This window comes from Panthera uncia, chromosome A2 (genome assembly GCF_023721935.1).
Source record: "Panthera uncia isolate 11264 chromosome A2, Puncia_PCG_1.0, whole genome shotgun sequence".
NCBI lineage: Eukaryota > Metazoa > Chordata > Mammalia > Carnivora > Felidae > Panthera > Panthera uncia.
In genome coordinates this window covers 94,919,429-94,941,679 of record NC_064816.1, presented here as the reverse complement: position 1 = coordinate 94,941,679, position 22,251 = coordinate 94,919,429, and the positions used below count along the sequence as shown (strand labels likewise).

The 22,251-nt window shown below is 40.7% G+C and overlaps 1 protein-coding gene and 1 non-coding gene across 2 annotated transcripts in view; both read right to left on the bottom strand.

Moving 5' to 3' along the window:
• DYNC1I1 (dynein cytoplasmic 1 intermediate chain 1) overlaps positions 1-22,251 on the bottom strand; it is a 130,727-nt gene that overhangs the window by 96,837 nt on the left and 11,639 nt on the right. Inside the window, exons 3-5 of the mRNA XM_049642276.1 lie at positions 20,634-20,796; positions 18,518-18,617; positions 9,761-9,886 (exon numbers count right to left, since the gene is read on the bottom strand). Coding sequence (XP_049498233.1) covers positions 9,761-9,886; positions 18,518-18,617; positions 20,634-20,796 — 389 coding nt within the window. The remainder of the gene's footprint in view (positions 1-9,760; positions 9,887-18,517; positions 18,618-20,633; positions 20,797-22,251) is intronic.
• Positions 1,596-1,749, bottom strand: LOC125931141 (small nucleolar RNA SNORA62/SNORA6 family). The gene has a single exon (XR_007460394.1). It is a non-coding gene; the product is annotated as a small nucleolar RNA SNORA62/SNORA6 family (small nucleolar RNA).

Sequence of the window (22,251 nt, the reverse complement as noted above, 5' to 3'; positions counted from 1 at the left end):
CACATCTTTTTTATCCATTCATCCATCGATGGACATTTGGGCTCTTTCCATACTTTAGCTATTGTTGATAGTGCTGCTATAAACATTGGGGTGCATAGGTCCCTTCGAAATAGCACACCTGTATCCTGTGGATAAATGCCTAGTAGGCAATTGCTGGGTTGTAGGGTAGTTCTATTTTTAGTTTTTTGAAGAACCTCAATATTGTTTTGCAGAGTGGCTGCACCAGCTTGCATTCCCATCCTGATATTCTTTCAAACCTGCTTCTGTCTATATTAAAATGATGAAGGATAAAGGAAAAGCACAGTCTGATATTCCAGAGAATGAAAGCCCCATGTAGGGGGGCCCTGGGTCATATGTCTTTAGGAGGGACAGCTCTTAACACGCATGCTAATTTGGTCTTGGAGGAAAGTAGAACATTTGTCAACCCCATCTTCCTTACTCTTGCTTCAGGGTCTCCAGAGTGGGTTCAGTATGGCAAATGGCCAGCTAGTCTATATAGACTTCAGTGAAGCCATATGAGCTATGTAGAGGCCAGGGGGTTCCTTTATGAAGCCTGTGCCTGAGGCAATCAGAATGAGTAATTAAGCCAAAGAAGCAAATACATCTGTACCTAGCACATGGTGGAAGCAGAGTAGCAGGGATGATATTGAAGCCATACACCAGTACAACATTACCCGTTATCAAAATTTCAAGATCATTTTGTGCTTGTTGGTAAGATGCCTTCCTCATGTTCTCCCAGTGCTCCCCTGATTTCCAGTCACCCTGGTCCCTTCCTTCTGCACGCCTAAGTCACCGTCTCCCCCATTCAACAACTACAGATGCAACACCTAATACAAAGCGGGGCCACATCTGTGCTACCTGGATGGTGCCATACAGATTACTACATATTTGGAATTTCATTCCTGCATGTTACATCACTGTAGCTGACACTGAGCAAGCACATACTCTGTGCCTGCCACTAAGTGCTTTATATATATTCATTTATTTTACTGTCGTGTATGACTTGCCCATGGTCATAGAGCTTCTAGGTGGCGGGACCCAAATTACAATCCCAGGCTGTATGGCCTTATATAGTGTTTACCTGTCTCCTAGGACCCAGTAAGTATCTCATCATCATCAAGTTATGAAACAAACATTTAAATGATTGAGATAAGAGAATTTTGGAATTGTAACAGATTCCGTCTTCACCTGGCAGATCATACAAAAAGCACACACAGGATCTGACCGGGGATATGACCAATGTGAGGGGAACTGGCCGAGTGATGGGAAATAGGGCATGGTGGGGACTGGGAAAAAGTGAATAGCTCTTGGGGAGGGAGGCAGCTTCTTCCCAGCTCCAGCAAACTGCTGTATGAGGACCTGGTCATGGTGGATACTCCATAAATATCTGTTGAATGAGTGAATAAGTGAATGAGTGAATGAATGAATCTAAGTTAGGTGAAATTCTTTAGGAATATATTCAAGCAAGAAAAATAAGAATGCCAAGGTTTAAGCTTCTTCCCACGTGACCATCATGCAATGATACTGAAACAACCATATGTAAAGAAATGTTCACCTACTACTATAAACCAAATTGTATCCCCCACATTTTTTTTACTTGTAGAAAGAATTACTATCAAACTCCACTCATTGGGCCAGAGAGCCTTGTGGTGTTAGCAAAAGACTTGCCCTTCATGTAACACACTACCAACACTTGTGAGTTCTTCGGCCAGCCAGCAACCTCAACTCCAAGCTCTCACAATGTCCAGATTCCTTCACAAACATATGTTGAAGTCCTACCCCTCAATGTGTTTTTAATGGGAGATGGGGCTTTTGAGGTAATTGGCTTTAGATAAGGTCATGAGGTTGAGTCCTCATGATGCTATTAGGCACCAGAAGAGCTTGCTTTCTTTCTCCCTCTCTCTGCCAAGTGAGGATATATCCAGAAGGCAGGTGTCTATAAACCAGGAAGAGAATCCTCACCACACCAAAATAGCTGGCACCTTGATCTTGGGCCTACCAGTCTCCAGAATGATGGGAAAATTATTTTCTGTTGTTTAAGCCACCCAGTCTATGGCATTTTTTATGGCAGCCCCAGCAGATTAATACCCCTATAGAATCTCTTTTATCCCGACAATAATCTTCAGAGGTAAATAGAATTCGTTCCCTGAGAACACCCGTTCCCCTTAGACCGAGGCTACCCTGACCTCAGTGAATGGCTGGGTGGCAGAGTGGTGAGGACAAAGGGAGGGACAGGCTAGAAAGCTTGCTCATATTGCCGTCTGGCTCTCATTGCACAGCATCAGTAATTCCTGGGGCAATTCTCTGATGAGGCACACCTGGAGAAAGCCCAGTTCAGACAGTGTTAGTCCAGGGCATGGGAAAGGAAAGAAGGGCATTCAAGGACTGAATAAATCTTCAGTGTTGGGGTTCTGTGCCTTCAGTAATATATGCACATGAATGGGGCAGAGCAGACACTAGTTAGTCTCAGATTTCATCATAATATTACACTGCAGCATGATCACTTGCAATATGAGATGGCAAGACAAAGGAAACACTTAAGAAATGATCTGTTCAAAGGTGTATTCTCATGGCATTCTCTGTATCAAATAGCTCACTTGGTCCCTCGTAAGGTGTACAGCCTCCTTCATTGCTATTTTCAGATAATGGATCGTCTACGATACAATCCATTTGCTATAATCCTGCTGATAATTCTAATTTCCCTAGATGGATTCCAATGATCAATTCTGTTTGTGCTATTTTTGGGGGAGAAGATTCCAGAAAGAGGGCAGATAAAGAGTGAGAGCTGGCAAGGCATTTTCCCTGCTTCCAGCTTCCTGGGCCAAAAGAGAAAAAGAAGCCCCTGCTGTTTGATTTAATAAGGATCAGTGTCTAGCTCAAGCCTCAATCATCAGACCAGTCATACTCAATTGGTATAAAAGAAGTATTTCCGAATGTCCGTGTTTCATTTCAGCACGTACATGTAAACTCCCTTAGGCTTTTTTCTAAAGGCACAAAACAGCCGCTGTGCTGCTGTTCCTCTTGTCCTGTCTATATAACTTGTATCTTTTTTGTAAGAGCTTAATTTTACATTTACACCATATGCATTCTTCAATTTTCCATAACTGTGTACTTCAAAAAGTGTATCACGATCTACACAGCAATGGTTGAGGTGTCCTCTTCCGGGCTTCTCCAGCCTGCAGTACCTCCATCATCACAATGAAAACTGGGTTTTAATTACATTAGTTAGCATGTTCTTTGTCTGTCCACTTTGTTCTCTAATGACTAAGCACCTATTATATACTTTGATTTTGTCACCCCGGGAACTCATTTTGAATATAGAGTCCTACTTGTCAGAGAACTTTCTATTCCTTCATCCTGTTACCCTTACAGGTAAAAACTGCCAGTTATTTTACCAGCAAAACATGGGTTTATTCAGGAAAAAACAGAATTGCAATCCAAGACAAACAAGGTGTAGCAAAGCCGTAGGCAAGAGGGGGAACAAAGGAGAGGCATGCTTTTTGAGGAGAAAAGGGGTAAGTTGGGAAGGCTGTTGTGAACTAAAATCCACTGGAGTAACCTGGGAGCTCAAAGTGTGGTGGCTTTTCATTGACTGTTGCCCGTGCAGGGGATGAGGAAAGTGCTTCCTCCCCTGCTGGAGTAGTAGAGCAGCATCCTTGTGCAAGGTCAAGTCCGTCTCTTCCTCTTGGGTCTGCAATTGACTATGAGCCATAGGGCATGCATGAGACCTCCCCCTGTCAAAACCTCTTGACTATTTTAGTGAAGTTTCCTGTTATTAATTTTCATAATCCCCTCCTCTTTTTTACTTCTACTAAGTAACCTCTCCTTGCTATATTCCAGAGAAAAGCTTAGAAAATACCTTTTCTTTCTTTTTTTTTTTTTTTTTTTTTATCAGCCAGGCCATATGAAAGTTACCCTTCCTTTAAGTAAAATAAAAATCCCTGAGCGAGATTCTAACAATTCTCTGGTCATAATACTCCTTGGAAGATGCATTTAAATTAATTTATGTCTTTGTGTCTATAGCTGTTTTGTTGACTTGGATTATGGACCACAAGCTGGGCTGGGGAAGGGACAAAAACTGATGGGAGAAGAAATCAAGTTCATTGCAATAAACCTCATAATTCCATTGAGATGGCAGGAAGTCTCTTTTCCACAACGTGACAACATGGCCTCGACGACTCCCCCAGGTGACTCAGCAGTGTGGTCAGCTAGGACCAGGGCTGCAAGTCCTGACTTTCCGTCCCCCTGCTGACCACCAGTCTACATTCCCTCCTGTGTTATCATCACTCTTCGTGAGGGCAGCTCTCTTCACGGTCAGCAGGAACCTCATCCAGAACCAAACACTGGAAGGCCAAAAGCCATGAATTGCAATCTCATCTGTACCCTTTACAGAATCTTAAGGAGAAGCAAAGCCACACATAAGAAGAAAGTTAAGTGAGGATTTTAAACACTGGCACCAATGAAATGAGTTGGGATCACTCCACTTCCCGGTTCTGCTTTCCCTCTGAAATGAGGAGGGTTTCAGGTCATTGTCAGTTTCAGGCCATTGTCAAATAATCTTTACAAAGAGACTGCTAAGAACAAAGAAACCAAATCAGGAAAAAATAAAAGTAAAAATAAAAACCTCTGACCAAGCCAAGCCTCTAAATATAGCTTTTCCACTTACCTCAATGCAGATAATTCTAAGATCTATATTCCTGATTCTATTCATTCCATTTAAAAGAGAAAGACCACACCAGGGTAAGCAATGCAGGGTGGTCAGAATGCATAATCTAATGACAGTGTGTGCAAGCCACTACAGAAGATGTCAGGAGCACTGCCAGACTGTGTGGTGGGCTGACAGCCTGATTTCTATGCACAGTCCACCAATGTTTTCCAAGTATGGACACAGCTCCTACAGAAATGAAAATAGAAAATGCAGGACCAGAGCCCACACTAAAAATTCAGTTTAGCAAAGACATGAAACTGCCCATGGAAGTAAAAGGTATTTGGCCTTGCTTTTCTTAACAGGGAGAAACGAATCTTCATACCGCAATCTTTTTATGATTAGGATAAAAGCCTGTCAGTCTTTGCAAAAGAACACTGAGCTGATGTCTGTGTTTTCTGCATTTGCTTTCTAGGGCCTGAAATAATGCTTTTCTGAGCTATTGGATTTGTTTGCAATTATAGTGTTCTGGAGATTATGAAGAATCAACAAAGATCAGCAAGAAATGGATAACTAACGCAATATTTAAAAATGATAACAGTATAGTCATCAAAAGGCACCCATTGCTTCTTCCTATCTACACTCCTTCTTCCTACTAAGCAAACTCTCTAACTTTGAAATTACTGGAACATCACAGATGAATGAGGAAGCACATTCAGACTACCTGATTTCAGCGAGATAGTGTCTAGAAGGGACCAGTTGTAGTAAGTAAATTTTACGGAAGATCAGAAAGGATGTAGAAGAAAAGTGATAGGTCAGTGAGTTGGGATTTTGGTTTTTATCGTATGTATTTTAATTCTGTGGGCTCTCCAAATCCTCCTTTATGTTGACAAGATGGTAAGGAGAGCCATGGTAAAGGCCATGTCTAACTGATCTCTTATAAAATGGCACGCTGCCGAAAATACATCCTGTATGAACTACACAGCCTTTGCTCTCAAGCCCCATCTGGCCCCATCACTGTGGAGCATGGCCTAGCTGATGGCATGATATAGCTGGTAGAATGGGCCTTGGTTCCAGTATTGGTTCTACTGCTCATGAGCTGCAGAACCCTTCAAGTACAACAAAGAAGTAACATCTTGGCTCCTTCCCTGTTGTAAGGATCAATGAGATGATAAAGGGAGAAGCACAAAAAACGTAAATTATTTGAGTTCAGCGCATGGTAACCAAACTGCCCTTATTATTCCCCATCCCCCACAATAGTCATCCGCTAACTCATCTATGATTTCCCTGGCTGCCAAGTTACCCCTGGTTTGGTCTCCACTAGCTCAGGCATACTCAATATTATAGCACTTAGGTTTTCTTTTGGTAGCTACTGGTATTACCTGGCTTTTATCCTACTTTCAAGGATATCCACTTAGCAAGGTGTCTCACTATCCCAAAATAAATGGTACTCTCCAATTCATATTCTCTCTATGTCATATTCAAGGGGGTCTTGAGCCCATTCCTGGAAAAACAACTCTGGGTCTTCTGATCATTCACCACAGAGGCAGATCCCAGCAATGAGTGAGTTGAGGAAAAGAGTGTGGGTCTCCAGGGTGAGGGTGGGTAAGTGGGAAGGGGCAGGAGCAGGGGAATTGGTTAGGAAATTTCTCAGTTTGAGTCAAGTAGGAGATCAGTGTCAGAGAAATAAAGTCAAGACACAGAGCTCTAGTTTGGGTCAAAGAGGAAAAGGGACATGTGGGGCAAGAAGAAAAGTCCCACACTTCCAAATAAAACAGCCAACTACTTTTGCCACCTTATCATCCCCTTTCTTCATATCTCCTCTACATCCTGGTGGTTCCTGCATATTCATATTCCTGCATATTCAAACGAGCTGGCAGCTTTTAAAAATGCCCAGGCTGGACCTCAGACTAATGAAATCAGAATCTCTGTTGGTGGAATGCAGACATCAGTAGTTCTTAGAGGTCCAGGTAATTGCAGTTTCAGATAAGAAGGTGAAAACAGCTCTGATCCATTTCTTCTCCATTCACCCGTCCCCCATGACACATAGCTAGAGATGTTACCTGGCTGAATCCCCTACTAATGCGGCAGGAGGCAATCCATGTGCTTTGTGGTAAAAAAGACCTGATTTCAAAATTGGCTTTGCTATTCACAGATACCTGCCCTAGTTTCATGACTTCTCTGAGCTGCGGGTTCTCATCAGGAGAGTAACAGGGCTTTATGACAGTGAATGTAAAGATATAAAGAGTAGATTCTCAATACGTGTTAGTACCTTTTTTTTTTTTTTCATAAATTCAATGTCATGGAGACATTCTCCATGTCCTCAAATTATTGTTTTTTCTCATGTCTTAGGAAAGCTCCCACTCACTTAAAGTCTAATAATTTCAAGGTTGATCTCTCTAGGTATATTTGCTTATTAGCCCAAAGTGATATGGAATTAGTAGGACTCCAGGAGTTATTAAAGACATTGATTTCCTGGATCGCTCTGAGGTGAAATTCAGGTATGATGGTTGATTTTATGTGTCAACTTGGGTAAGCTATGGCACCCAGGTTTTGGTCAAATACAAGTCTAAATGCGGGTATGAAGGTATTTTTAAATGTAATTTACATGTAAATCAATAGACTTTGAGCAAAGTAGATTATCCTTCATAATGTGGGTGGGCCTCATCCAATCAGTTTAAGGCCTTAAGAGCAAAGACCGGTTTCCTGAAGAAGTACCAATTCTAAACCTCTGTCTCTGTCTTTATATCTAACTATCTATCTATCTATCTCCTATTGGTTCTATTTCTCTGGAGAAGTCTGACTAATAATACAGCAGGGATCCTCAGAAGGGCTTCATAATAATGTTGGCTATGCCCACTTCCTCCTTTTCCTCCACTTCAGAGAGGGATCAAAGCTCTTTCCCGTTCACCTTCCCAAAGTTGGTGATACATTCTACCCCCTACACTTAGGTCAATTTAAGAGAAATAATTTAGGATCAGAAACTAGGTACTGTGATGGTATTTAGCAATTAGGTTTCCTTAAGATTTTGTAAATGCGTCTCTCATGAATATGAAGGGCCATTTATATGAACTACTTGTTTATATCTGAGTAGCACAGTCATGATGTTCAATATCTTAAAATGTGTGTGGTTAAATTCTGTAGCTATCATTTGATACCTAGAATATCAGAGTCCTCACGGTCTTTTGCACGTGTCATTTAACCAACTCCAAAGTTTAAAAGTATTAGAATCCTCACTTTTCTCCCAGTGAGAAGGCTGGGCAGAGTTTAGAACCTTCTGGTCACCAGAAGAAGTGAAGATAATAATAGGAATTTGGGGGATAGCGGAGATATTTTAGTCAACATCTTTTGGTCAGATATGGAGAGTACCTCTTTTTTTTTTTTTTTTTTTTTTTAATCAGGAGTTTATTTTCTTCTAAAATACACATATTGGATCATTTAAGGGAGAAACTAAAAATGAAATTAAATGTGTACTGGTGAAATCTTCAGTAAATGATCCCAAAGTTACCAGGACAGGAAAGAGAAGATGCTCCTTTCAGTCAATACTGGTATTAACTATTGTGTGATAAAATAGTTAATTTTAAAATTCCAGGCAATTCCAAAGACCTAGGAAGTCTGCTTTTTCATTCAGCATTATTAGGTTCCTATTGACCCTTACTACGACGCAATGTTGTGAATAGTAAGCATATTATTAAGTGGTTATCGTCACAGGCTACCTATAGCCAGTTAATATAATAAATTTAAAATATGATAGACATGTACATTGAGCAAAACAATAAAATGTGTTACCTCATGTTTTTAAAAAATCAAGATAAGCCTTTAACAGAATGAAAGTAGCTTAAATGGCACTGTTTTACAAAAATGTGCTTCTGCTTATCCCATAATCCTTTCAGTATTTTCCTGGTAATTCAGCAAACTTCTTAAAACTGAACAAAATTAGGATTTTGTGCTTCTATGTTTACAGAAAGAGCATATCAAACTGACAAATTTGATAATCTTAAAAAAAAAGAAAGAAAAAACTGTTCTTATTTCAAAGGTCCAAAAAATAAGGGTTATTTACTATGCCGACCTAGACTTCTTGTTGTTTTTAAGATAGTAAATTAGAAAAACATGGCCAGAGTTAGAGGTTACTCAATCAGGTTGAAGCCGGGACTTTTATTCCAGCAGCTCCTGTTCCCCAAATTATATCTGATAATGTTCTAAGTCTAAACATATTTTAGTTCAAAATGATACTCAGCTCTTAGATATAAAATGTCACTAAGCTTCCAAATATCAACAGGTTTACCTACCCTCCTCAGCTGGTGTATTTGTATTCAGAGTAATCTGCCACTCAATACCTCTGAATTGTAATATTTGAGGAACTGAAACTTTGAGCTGGTATGTTTGTTTTGTATTTTCCTATGCATAATCACAGGATAGGAACATTAATAAAGGGGTTGGTGTATTGGCCACTGCAGAGGCCTATGATTTAGGTAGAGTCATGGCAACAAAGCAAAGCTGAATGTGTGCAAGTGTAAAATAGATCTCAGCCTGTACTGTGTTGAATAGAAGAGAAGACAAATGTGTCAAAAGACACAAGGAGTAAAATATCCAAAACTGTTTGAAATGATCATTTCTCAAAATTCAAGAAAGGTTCATGATAAGTACTCCCCTACACCAACTACAAAAACATTATTATCTGGAAGCAAGATGGCACCTGTAAACTTAAAATTGGCCAAGTTCCTTTGAACTATATCTCAAAGAGAGGAAGAAGCTTGAAATGGTAGTGATCTGAGGATGTCCACGTGGGTTGGCAAGCATATGTTGCTGCTAAGCAGAGGAAGTGGTACACCAGGATTTCTTCATAAGCGTGAGCTCTTTATAAACTCATCCTCATGAGGGCTGTTTTAAATAGAAAGAAAATGACACACAGTCCCCGACTGGGCTTCCTAACTGTTTGGAAAGAGTTGCCACTTTCCCCAAACGTTAGGTTACTGTGGGGGAATTTTCCAAAACTGTCAACAATTCCATTTTTATACTGGGTTCTTCCTCTCCACATAAGACAGATGCAAGGCGGCATGAACTATATTTGGTCTTGTAGGAGACGTAAGTTATTTTTACTATGCTGACTCCTACCTGACAGTGAAAGACGTATTCTGGTGTGGTTTTCTTAAACTTCATGTTCCAGACCAAGGCCACTCCATCTGGTTCATGGGGAGCATCTTCATTGTTGTTGTAGGAAGCAACCATCAGCTCGGGGTACTGGATGGAAAAGGTCACAAGGATGAATTATGTCAAATTGCCAACACAAGGAAACTTCCTTATTCCTACAGACACATGCTATATTACATCATTTAAATGACACCGTTTTTAAAATATAATTTATTGTCAAATTGGCTAGCATACAGTGTGTACAGTGTGCTCTTGGTTTTGGGGTAGATTCCTAGGATTCATCGCTTGCAAACAACACCCAGTGCTCATCCCAACAAGTGTCCTCCTCAATGCCCATCACCCATTTTCCCCTCCCCCCCCCCACCATCGACCCTCAGTTTGTTCTCTGTATTTAAGAGTCTCTTATGGTTTGCCTCCTTCCCTCTCCCTTCCCCCATGGTCTTCTGTTAAGTTTCTCAAGTTCCACATAGGAGTGAAAACATATATCTGTCTTTCTCTGACTGACTTATTTCAGTTAGCATCCAGTTCCATCCATGTTACTGCAAATGGCAGGATTTCATTCTTTTTCATTGCCAAGTAGTATTCCATTGTATATATAAACCACATCTTCTTTATCCATTTATCAGTTGATGGACATCGAAGCTCTTTGCATAATTTGACTATTGTTGAAAGCACTGCTATAAACATTGGGGTACATGTGCCCCTGTGAATCAGCACTCCTGTATCCCTTAGATAAATTCCTAGTGGCGCTAGTGCTGGGTTGTAGGGTTGTTCTATTTTTAATTTTTTGAGGAACATCCACACTGTTTTCCAGAGGGGCTGCACCAGTTTGCATTCCCACCAGCATCTATAGTCTCCTGATTTGTTCATTTTGGCCACTCTGACTGGTGTGAGGTGGTATCTCAGTGTGGTTTTGATTTGTATTTCCCTGATGAGGAGTGACGTTGAGCACCTTTTCATGTGTCTGTTGGTAAATGGCACTTTTTTTTTTATGTTGTGGCATACTTAATACCAATGACTACTTCAGCCTCTTACAATCTGCCGTCTGCTTCCAGTGTTCCAGGTGTGCTTACCACATTCACAGATAACTACCAAACTGCACACACATTACTGGGTCTCTTTGCATTATCTGACATTCGGGCTGCTCCCTCCTTTCTCTTATATTGTTTTCCATACATCTTTCTCTCCTGATTCTTTTCCTCACCATTATTTTTAATCGCTATAGGTTATCCTTCTAACACCTATATTCCAGTGGGGTGGTGGACTGTTTTCTGCCCTTTTTATAAAACTCTGTCCATACATTCTCCCTGGGTGATCTCATCTACTCCAATGACTTTAATAAGCTTTAAAATGCTGACAATGTTCAAATCTATATCTCTAGCCTTGATTTCTCTCTCAGCTACAGGTCTTTTTCACACTGGAGATTTCTCTGAGCTATCCATAGACACATCAGATACAATGCATACAAAATGCATAAGAATGAGCTTATTGCCTTCTATAAAAACCTCTTACTCTTCTACTGTACTCTCTTTTTGGTGCCTTTCACCTAACATTCACCTAGCTGCCCAAACCAGACACTCCATGTTCATTTTTACTTCCCATTTACTGTGTTTTACTACCTCCTTAAAACCTTTCAAAGGCATATTTTCCTTCCACCCATAAAGGGAGGATCTCCTAAACTAATTTCTTATCTGAATACAAGCTACAGCTGCCTAAATAGCTTCCTTCTTGCAGACTTTCCAGGCCCTACCCTCACCACTCCATTCTCCATCCTTTGTTAATATGACTTTACAAAACATACATTGGGCTAAGTCACTCCTCTGCTTAAAAAACTTTAATGGCTCATCATTACTCTCAAGAGAAAATCCAGGTCATATAGGGTCCTTCATGATCGGTCATTTTCCACCTTCTCTGCTTAATCTCTTACCACCTGCCCTCCCTCCTCAACCCCCACACCCTCATGGACTAGTTCTGGGGTTCATAGGTATAGCCTCTATGCCTAGGAGTTTAATACTCACTCTTACTAGAATACCTCTTACGTGTTGTTTCATTAACTCATTCTTTTAAAAAAATTTTTTTTTAACATTTATTTACTTTTGAGAGACAGAGAGTAAGCGGGGGTGGGGCGGATGGTCAGAGAGAGAGGGAGACACAGAATCAGAAGCAGGCTCCAGGCTCTGAGCTGTCAGCACAGAGCCCGACACGGGGCTTAAACCCACGAATCGTGAGACCATGACCTGAGCAAAGTCAGACACTCAATCGATGGAGCCACCCAGGCGCCCCTCTTTTTTTTTTTTTAAGCATTTATTTATTTTGAGAAAGGGAAAGTGCATGAACAGGGGAGGAGCAGAGAGAGAGAGGGAGAGAGAGAGAATCCCAAGCAGGTTCCACACTGGCAGTGAGGAGCCTGACGTGGGACACAAAACCATGAACCGTGAGATCATGACTGGAACCAAAACCAAGAGTCAGATGCTTAACTGACTGAGCCGTCCAGGCACTCCTGACATTAATTCATTCTTTAAAATTCAACACATGAATCAAGTCCTTCAAACAATCCTAACTTTCTACCACCGTTCCTCATCTCTCATAGGCTCCCTTAGCATTATTGTGTGTTCCCCCATTAGAGTACTTGTCAAACTGTACTATGGTGTTTTCCCACTTATGTCTCTTACTAGTTTGTAAGCTCTCTGGGTGTAGGGACTTATTCTTATTAAGTTTTAAATCTAGTATCTTGTAACCTCTAGCACATAATCAACTTGTGTCAAAATCTGTTGAAATACAGATGCTGTTTTTATTTTAGTGACTCTGTGCTCAGTAGAAAGACATTATATTTAATCTTTTGTTGTCAAATAATGTCAAAATTAAAAGCATAAGTGCAAGAACCACAATGAGTAAAATAATAAAGACTCTAAAGTGAACAGAAATACCTACTTACCCTGTGTGAATTCTGTGCTGTGTGTGTAATTAAACAAGCTGGGGATGAATCTTGTGAGGGGTGTTTATGAGTTAGAATCCATTTCATGAAAATGCCATTCCTACCTGGCATTCCCATAAGGCGGCACCATTAAAAATAGCATCAGGATTATAGCAGATTATATCACTCTTTGCTCATAGATAACTTAATTTTCCATTCTTTCTCACTATTATATATATATATATGTGTGTGTGTGTGTGTGTGTGTGTGTGTATGTATATACATACATATATTTATATACATACATATATATGTACACATACATACACATATACATATATCCACACATACATCTTCTATTAGAAGATGGTCCTTATAACTTTAAACATCAACTTTTTTTCTATCAAAAACAATTAAACCTGAGTCTTCTAGGTGGCTTTATTAATTTTGCAGCAACCTCAGCTTAAGAAAGCTGCAGGAAGTTACAATTGGTTGGTGCGGAGGAAGTATAATCCTACAAGACACACGTATGCAGCCACCAGGGGAAGTAATCATTCTTTATTAGAAAACGTTCCTCAGTGGCTGAATCGAAAGCCCATTAGGAAAGGCCTTTGATTCAAAGCCCATTCAAAGAAACTAATATCCAGATAAACACAGAAGTCTCCAGGTTGTCCATCTGAAGTTTAACTATGTCACATGTGAAAGGCAACTCTATAAACACCAACAGCCCTGCCGCAGTGACCAATGAGCAGCCAGATGTGTCTGCAATAATATCCCACAGCTTCACATCTGGGTCTCATAGTTGGCTCCCACTTGTTTTTTTTTCTTTTTTCCATTAAAAATAGTTAAAATCATTTGGCTTTAAAGCTTATTTTGAAAATAGGGAGAGTTTTAGTAAAATACCAGTGAAATGCCTTTCATGTAATTTCTATAACTGGCATCACAAATCCCAAAGATACTGATTTAACTCATATCTCATGCAAGCTTTTATGATTTCAAAGTCCCTTCTTATGTGCCTTTTCCCATTGTTTGTTTGAACATGACTAGTCCTATTTTCTTACTCTCAAATGAAAAGCAAATATCTGAACAATTATTTAAAACCTGAATGTTAAAATTATGATGTTAAAGGGAATATGAACAACTAGGAAGTTTATAGTTACTCATCAGGCTGGATTATCCAATCTTTAACCTAGGAGAATTTTACGTGGAGATTATCAGATCTGTTCTCAAGTTATTTGTTCTTACAGAGAATAAAATCAGACATTTATCAGAGAAGAAGGAACCAATATGTTTTCAGGCCCATTACGTGTCAGACGCTGAGCCGGGTGATACATTTACTCATTGGCTCCTTGCCATCCCCAAGAGCAGAGGTGGTTTTACCAGCCTTACAGATGAAGAAGCCGAGGGTCTTAGAGTAAGTAACTCATTGTGAGTTATGTTGCTAATAAATGAAGATGTGAGAGCCTTACTTGAAGTCTGTTTGGCTTCAAAGGCCATGTCCCTTCTAGTCCACCGTGACGTGTCCAGTGCCTCCTACGTATATGTAATTCACTGCACCAGGTGAAATGTGCGACAAGAATGTCAACAATAACATGCTTAGCTCTATAGAAGCTCACCCTTACGTAGAGGGAGGAAAGGTAAGACACAAGTATGAATAACTACAATGCAAACTTAAAGGCAGAGCATGATAATGTGCTACGGTGGAAGTGTAGAAAAGGTTCCTTGGAAGTACAGAGGAGGAAAGAACCACCTTAGTTGGGATAGGATGTGGCAGGGAAAGAAACTGGAAAAGACTTCTAAGAAGAAAGGATCCATGCATTGGGCCTTATCAATGGGTAGATTATTAGGAGAGAAGAGAGAAGGGAATGTGGGCAAGGGTACAAATATGAGTGCAGGAGATGTATCTTGGTCATCTGCCTGGTTCACAATAATTCTCTCATTTTTGGAGATTCCCTCAGTACATAGGTATTTAACTTCTCAGGGACAATTACTTCATTGCAGGGTTGATACTTGACCCGGCACAGATCACATCCCCTGAACTGGCTATGGTAAATTTTGAACTGAGACACAGAACCTGTGGGCTGGCATATGAGTCAGGTTATGACAGCATCCTATTGGTGAGGTCCCTCAAGCAGCCTGGATCTCTACTCTTCCCGAATCCCAGTTCTTCTTTTCTGTGGATTTCCTAAGTGCATGGGTACCTCTCTAGTAAATCACCCGTTTTGCTTACGCTAACCAGAGGTGAAATTTTCTTAACTAGTGCAGCATGGAGCATATTCAGGAGGCTTCAGGTTGTTGCATTTGGCTTGGAGGTAGGTTATATGAGGATGTGAACAAGCAGAAAGAGCTGGAAATGTGTCTGGGCATCCTCATAGATGTTGCCAAGTACAGGCTGATGATGTTAGACTTTACTTTGGGGACACGAGGAGTTATATTCAGCAACTACTAATACTACTGCCACTACTACTTTCACTGGCCACATTTATTGAGCACTTTTCATGTACCAGATGCTTTTTAAGTCCTACTGCTTTAAGTACATTAACTCATGTAATAGTCAGCATATGAGTGAGGTATTTATACCATCATCTTATGAATGAGGAAGCTAAAAGTAAAGAGAAGCCAGGCAACTTGCTCAAGGTGATACTGAGAGTTTATAAGTAATCTTTACAAATATTAATCTGGTCAAAGTGCTTATAATGGATCAACAGTGTACAGACTGGAGGTAGAAAGACCAGTGAGGAAGCCACTTCCTAAGATAAGCAAGAAGTAGAGGGCATGGCATAAAGTCAGTGTCAAATCCACCTGCTAGTGGACTTGAGCTGGTATCCATGGGAGTCTTCTTGCTAATATAAATTTGATTGGATGTGGAAACTAAATGAACTATCAAAGATTACTCAGGTTTGTACCCTGGATAGCTGCAAGGTTGGAGGATGCATTTTACATGGGAGAGGAGTATATATGGTAGGAGTAAGGTCATGGATGTGGTTTTGTACAAGCCTGGAAAAGCTATCATGCGGTATGTGGACAGTATTATTGGCTCACACTGTTCAGCAATGGTCAGTGAACGACAGGGCTGACAGAATTGCCCGAGTGCCACTGTTTCTTCCAGGGAATGATGTTTGGTGGATATTTACAAATGTTATAAAGTTAAAGTGTTCTTGCTCCAGAAGCCCAGAAGATCAAAGCAAAGCCATGCGGAAACCTTACGGTTTTTTCCTTGTTCTCCCCTCTGTTCCACTCAGGTAAACACCCTAGACATACAGGCCACTATTAGACTCTGAGACTGTTTCTCTTGCTCTTCTTTCTTAACATTACTGAATTGCATCCAGAATCATTTAGAAGAGTCTGCATCCCGTAACCATATAAACCTGGTCCTTGGAACCCCATAAAAATCTTATGATGTAGGAGCCAAGGATTCCAATTCCTTTTTCTCATGCTCCACATTAAACATGCTTTTCAGAAATGCAAACCTCTCCTCTACAGTGTAGGTGAGTAGGTTATACAAAAATGGTGAAAAGTACATGTGGTCTCTCCATGGTAGAGTTTTTGCTCTTTACAGTTTCAGTTCTTGCAAAAGACGATCACACAGACCCCCATGTGGAAATAAATCCTTCCAAGGCCAATACGGCCATCACATGCTGCGGCCATGCAGGGCCCAGCCCCACTGATGCTCTCTCCGCCAACTCCTCAGGGAGCATTACCAACAGGCCCCGGGAACACGGTAGAAGTCACCTTTGAGGAATGTGTCAGATAAGGTTCCTGTGTAATTTCCAGACTCAGAACAAGTGAACAAGCCGAGCTAAGTGTTTCCTCAGGCTTGGATCCGATTTCTGTGCATACACCCGAGCGTGCTCACAGACCACCCACACACTGGCGGGAAGTGGCTGGGCCAGCCCTGCTTATATTAGTCTCTGCACGATCATGCACTGTGTGCTCTGTTGTTTGCATGTAAAAGGAGGTTCAAGAGGAGAGAACACCGGCCCACTTGGTGGTTGATGACAGTCCAGTTGTGAGGGATTACACTCCTCTTCAGTTCTCCTGTTCCCCAGTAGGATTAAATGGGGCTCTTCACATCATCTGTTTCACAGCTCTGCCTAGAACACACTCTCCTCCCTTCCATTGGTCTAAATCCTAGTCTCCCAGAGAGATCCTGCACTTGCTATCTGCCCCATATCATTCAGCACTTATAACCTCTCTTGGTTCCAGATTCAAAAGTCCTTTGTGAAAGGCAGTGGTAAAGAGAATAGCCCTGAAGTGCAAAGGACTTGAGTTCAAATCCCCACACTACCACATCCTGACTGAGTGACTCTTAGCAAGTTACTTAACTTCTCTGAGCCTCAATTTCTTCAGTTGCAAAATGGAAATAGTAATGACTGCATCATCTGAGTTATGAGGCTGAAATAAGGTAATGCCTTCAGAGCAGCCGGCATAGTGTTTAGCACATAAGAAATACAAATTAAAAGTTAGCCATGATTTAAAAAAAAAAAAGCTAGCCATGATTATTATTCCCAATAAAAACATACCCTATAAGAAAACAGAAACTGTGTTGCACATCCATGCCCAGAACTTATTCCTATTTTCCTCATTGCCATTATGTCATTGTCATTGCAGGAAGGAACATAGCGTGGTTGTTACAAACGTGGGCTCAGAGGTCAGACCACCTGGGTTCAAACTCTGGCCACCTCACAACTAGGCTGTGTGCACATTATTTAACTGCTCAGTGCTGGGTAATTTGTCAAGTAGTTGAGTTGGCTCTTCAGCAAAGTGACTTTTGATAAATTTGCCTACTTTCACTCTGAATACCACACTAAGGAGCATAGGATTTTCTCTTAGAGGCAACAGGGAGTTTTAATCCAGGGAGTGGCATGATCAGATTTGCATTTTAGAAAGATTATTTGGCTAGGGGTCCAGAGGGAAAACCATAGATGAACAAGCACGGATGTAGAAAGACCACTTAGAAGGTTAGCATTATCACAGATGTAAGGTGATGCATATGAGTGGAGACAGTCTATCTTGGTGACAGACTGGGTCTGGAAGATTAAGGGGGGAAAGTTGCTAATGTTAATGATGAAAGTTCTGCTTTAGGCCCTTGGGTATATTGTGATGTCTTTAACTTAAAGAGAATGCAGGAGGAAAAAAATTCAGATATGTGAAAATAATGAATTAGTGATTACAGATTCTAGGAGACACCTGAGTGGATCTGTCTGGTGTGTAAAGTGGAATTTAGGAGGGGGACGGGTGGGAGATATCAATAGGCTACCATGTAGTGCTTGAATCCACAGAAGTGGAAGAGGTCTCCACCAGACAGCATATTGGGAGGAAAAGGAGAGGCTGGGGGCATGGCCACGAGGACCACAGCAGTGTACGAGAAAAAGAAGTTTTGGGGAAGTCTGAGAACTAGCAGAGAGTAATGTTGTGGAACTCAGTGGAAGGATACTGTTCTTAGAATACGAGGAAGTCAACTAAGCTGGCTGACAGAGAAGTCAGGGCAGATGAGGGCTTAAAATAGCCCACAGGATTTGATGGATAGGAAATCCCTGGTGACCTTAATGATAGCAGTTTTACAGACAAGATGGCCTGGCTCCTTGTCTGGTACCTAACACATAGTAAGAACTCAATGCATATGGATGACAGGGTGCAAAATTTAAACTGAAAGTTTAGTAAAATGGGAAAGAAAACCAAGAGGCATAGAAGAAGATTGTAGGTTGGTGAACACATCTAAAGTAACGGAGAAAATCTCTCATTTTTAAAATACATATGCCATGAGGACACAGTCCAGTTTGTCTCGTCCCAACAATAATTCTTACCTGCAGGGACCAGTCCATGCAAGTGACTACTCGGTGCTTGGACCAATGCTCATCGTAGAATTGACGATTGAAAGAAAGGTTGGCTCCAGCCTGGACATCCCTAGGAGGGTTTAAACATCAAAGACAAATGTGATGCTTCAGAAAGGGGCTTTATCTCTGCTGCTCATATGGAAAGAATGAAATGGCAAGAGCATGGCACTCGCTGAGGCCAAAGCATCAATTTACATAGCAAGCGCTGATCATAAATAAATGAACTAATGGTGGTGTCCTTTGTGAAAAGTTTTCTCTAGCCTGGCCCAGGACAGGTTTCCATGTGTTGTTTTAAACCTGGTATGAAATGTCAAATAATTATTTGGCTCTCACCTTGGCCAGTCCCGAAAGCCTTCTCTTCCTCCTAATAAGTTCTATCTTGAAGCAGAGTTTACTAGAAATCTCCCAGCTATCAGGGGAGCAGAGCCCACTTGCAGATTCTTTGATATCAATACCACCTCATCTAGCCTTAGACCAGAGATGATATGCATGTTTCTATTTACCTGTAATATCTGACTGGTTGTAGAGTTGCCTCCCTGCTCAATAGCAAGTGGTAAGTTTTATCATGAGACAGGCATAGTGGAGAGTGGGGGATTCACCAAAAGTAGTAGATGCTTAACATAGACCAAAACATTATCTGGGCCCAGGGATACATTTTGGCCAGTGTTTGCTTGGCTGATACTCAACTGGCCACAAAACCTCCTTTGCAGAACCCTGCACTGGTCATGCATTTGCTCCACAAGACTGAGTGCAAATTGAGTATTGCTGCTTCTGTGCCAGTAGCTTTTGGACCTGCACAAAAAGCTACCTATATTTCTTTAGCATCAGTTCAAAAATTCCTCCACACTCACTTTCTTCTGTTCATTTGCTTCATCCCACTGCCTTGCACCCTGTATCACTTGTCTTATACAGCTCTTGTTCAGATGGTGACTTGGCTCCAGACTATTTACTTGGGCTCCAAATTGGCTGACTTAGGACTCTTTTTTCCTGCTAACCCTTCTTCAACTCCACCACTGCAAACTCAGGCAAGAGGTACGCACACCCAAGTAACTGCCAGGTACCCAAAAGGAAACAGGACACAGAAAATCAACTGAGCCACAGAATAATGGCTTTTTCAAAGAACAAAAGCATCTCATAATGTGTATATGCAAACTATTAGTGCCTCTTTGGAGTAGTCTAATGATGCTGTCAACTGCTTAGAATATTTTCAGAACCTCCTTTTGAAACTGCTTTTGGAGCCTCTGTTACATTCCCTTAAGCATCCTCAATGATGATACACTGTTCTTTGAGAATGTATTTGAATTCTAGAAACAGCAAAAAGCCAAGTCTGATGACTAAGGCAGGTGATCTCAACTTTTCATATTGTTGTTGGCCAAAAGAAATCAGTGGCTAGATTTATTTCTTACAAATTCTTATAAAGTTGTTAATAAACCTGGCTAGATTTATTTCTTATAAAGCTCATAAAGTACCTTCCAGTATACCCATGGTGATGGTTGACGGCCGCTGCCTTTCACATTACATATGCTACGGTCTCAGAGAAAGTCATTTGGAGGATCATTTGCTTTTATTGATTAGTTTTAGATATATCCCTGCACAGGTGTTTCCTATAAGACATATACACATATACTCATGGTATCAAAAAGAAGGGTTGCGGTCTCTCTTAGCTGTTCCCCACATCAGTGAAGGGCTCCCATATCTCATGTTTATTTTGTTCAGCTTCCTGTTTGCTTAGACATCAAAAATAGATCTGCTGGATACAACACAAATCTCCTTTGCTGCTTATAAGAATGTTTTCTCAGAGGACAATGTACGTGACTCTGCCAGTCTCTATCACCTGGACTGTTCCCCAGATATCAAGTTCAAAAGCATTTCACAGAAGCACATGATAATTACAGGGAAACTCTAAGCCAGAAGTTATAACCAAAGCCCTTAGTCAAAGCTGTTCAGCAAGATCAACCCTGGAATTTCATCCTCCTCTGATTTGTTTGGTTTGAGATTTGCCTAGTCAATACATAAGAGAATTTAGAATCAACAATAATTTATTGCAGTATTTTTTTTTAAAAGAACATGCACACAAGAAACTAACCCATCTTTTTCCTCTAACTCTCGACCGCTGTAGTCAAAGAAGATGTCAGAGTCTTCTGCTAGTGCTCTTTCAATTACCCGTATTGTCCGATCAAAAAAGATGAGAAATTCCTCTGAATGAAGGATCTGCTGTTTTTCTTCCTCTGTCAGCTCCCGTGGAGGGGCTTTTTAAGTAAAAGAGATTGTCAGGAAAGAAGAAAAGGACAATTAAAACATTTCAAGAGGAATCCAACTCTTGAAAGAGACTATTTACCAGAAAAGTGATCAGACAGTGAAATAAACCATTGTTAATATTGATTCTAAATAACTCCTAAATTCACACCAAAGGTTTTTATAGATGTTTCCCCTGATAATTACAAAAAAGATTTCAAAAAGACTAATTTACAAAAAAGATTTACAAAAAGACTAATTACTACTTTGAAGAGTTGAAAAATGAAAATGAAATGAAAATGAAAATGAAAACTGAAAATGAAAAATGAAAAATGAAAATGAAAATGAAAATAAATTGGTGTTTTTAGCAATCAATTCTGAACGTTACTTTCTTTAAAACAGAACTTGAAAAACAGCTCAAAGAGTACATAATAGAAAAATCTGTAAAACTAAACATATTGCATACTACTATAAAGCTGCACATGTGAAATCACTAAGAAGTATCTATAATATCATCTGGGTAGCATCTTTCCTCTCTCTACTAGATACATTCATTCTATTTTAGATGGTTAGTTGCTAAGGCCGGCTGACTGTTATATAGGTTCCATTCAAAAACTGAAACATGACCTTCCAAACCTGCTTTCACCTGAGATACCTTCTGCTTCTTTTTAAAAAAAAATTTTTTAAACATTTATTTATTATTGAGAGACAGAGAGTGAGTAGAGGAGGGGCAGAGAGAGAGGGAGACACAGAATCTGAAGCAGGTTCCAGGCTCTGAGCTGTCAGCACAGAGCCCGACGCAGGGCTCAAACTCACAAGCCGCGAGATCATGACCTGAGCCGAAGTCAGATGCTTAACCGACTGAGCGACCCAGGCTCCCCGATACCTTCTGCTTCTAAACAAACGTGGAACAAATAAACACTTCTAGAAGACACCTCAAAATAATTTTTATGCCTTTCTTTTCTAGCATGATTAATCTTACTGAACTAAATTTGAAGACATAAAATGAGAAAAAAGAGATTAAATAATTAGCAGTATGTCACAGTGTCTGAAAGTCAGCTAACCTCAGAGTCATGATTAGGTAACACAGACTGTTCCTTCAGTGGCAAGGTTTACATAAAATGATAGAGAAAGGATTAGGAACTCCCCCAGACCGAAAAGCCCTCAGAGGTAGAAACTGTCAGCTGAACCTCTGTGGTTCTTCAGAAACCCCAGTTCAACAACCTTGCAGAAAGCACTCAATACATGTTTGATGGCTTACTTTCTGTAGGACCAGACGGTCCTGGAATTTAAATGACAGGAGGAGGGTAGTGCAGTGCAATCAGTGTCGAGTTCCTAGAGGAGTCTCTCACCCACAGTCTTGCCCAACACTTCCGCTACCATCCCCATAACCATTTCTACCTGACCACTGGCTCAGAAAATCATGTAGGTGCAGTCAGCGGTAGCAGGTTTTATGCAACTTTTATTTG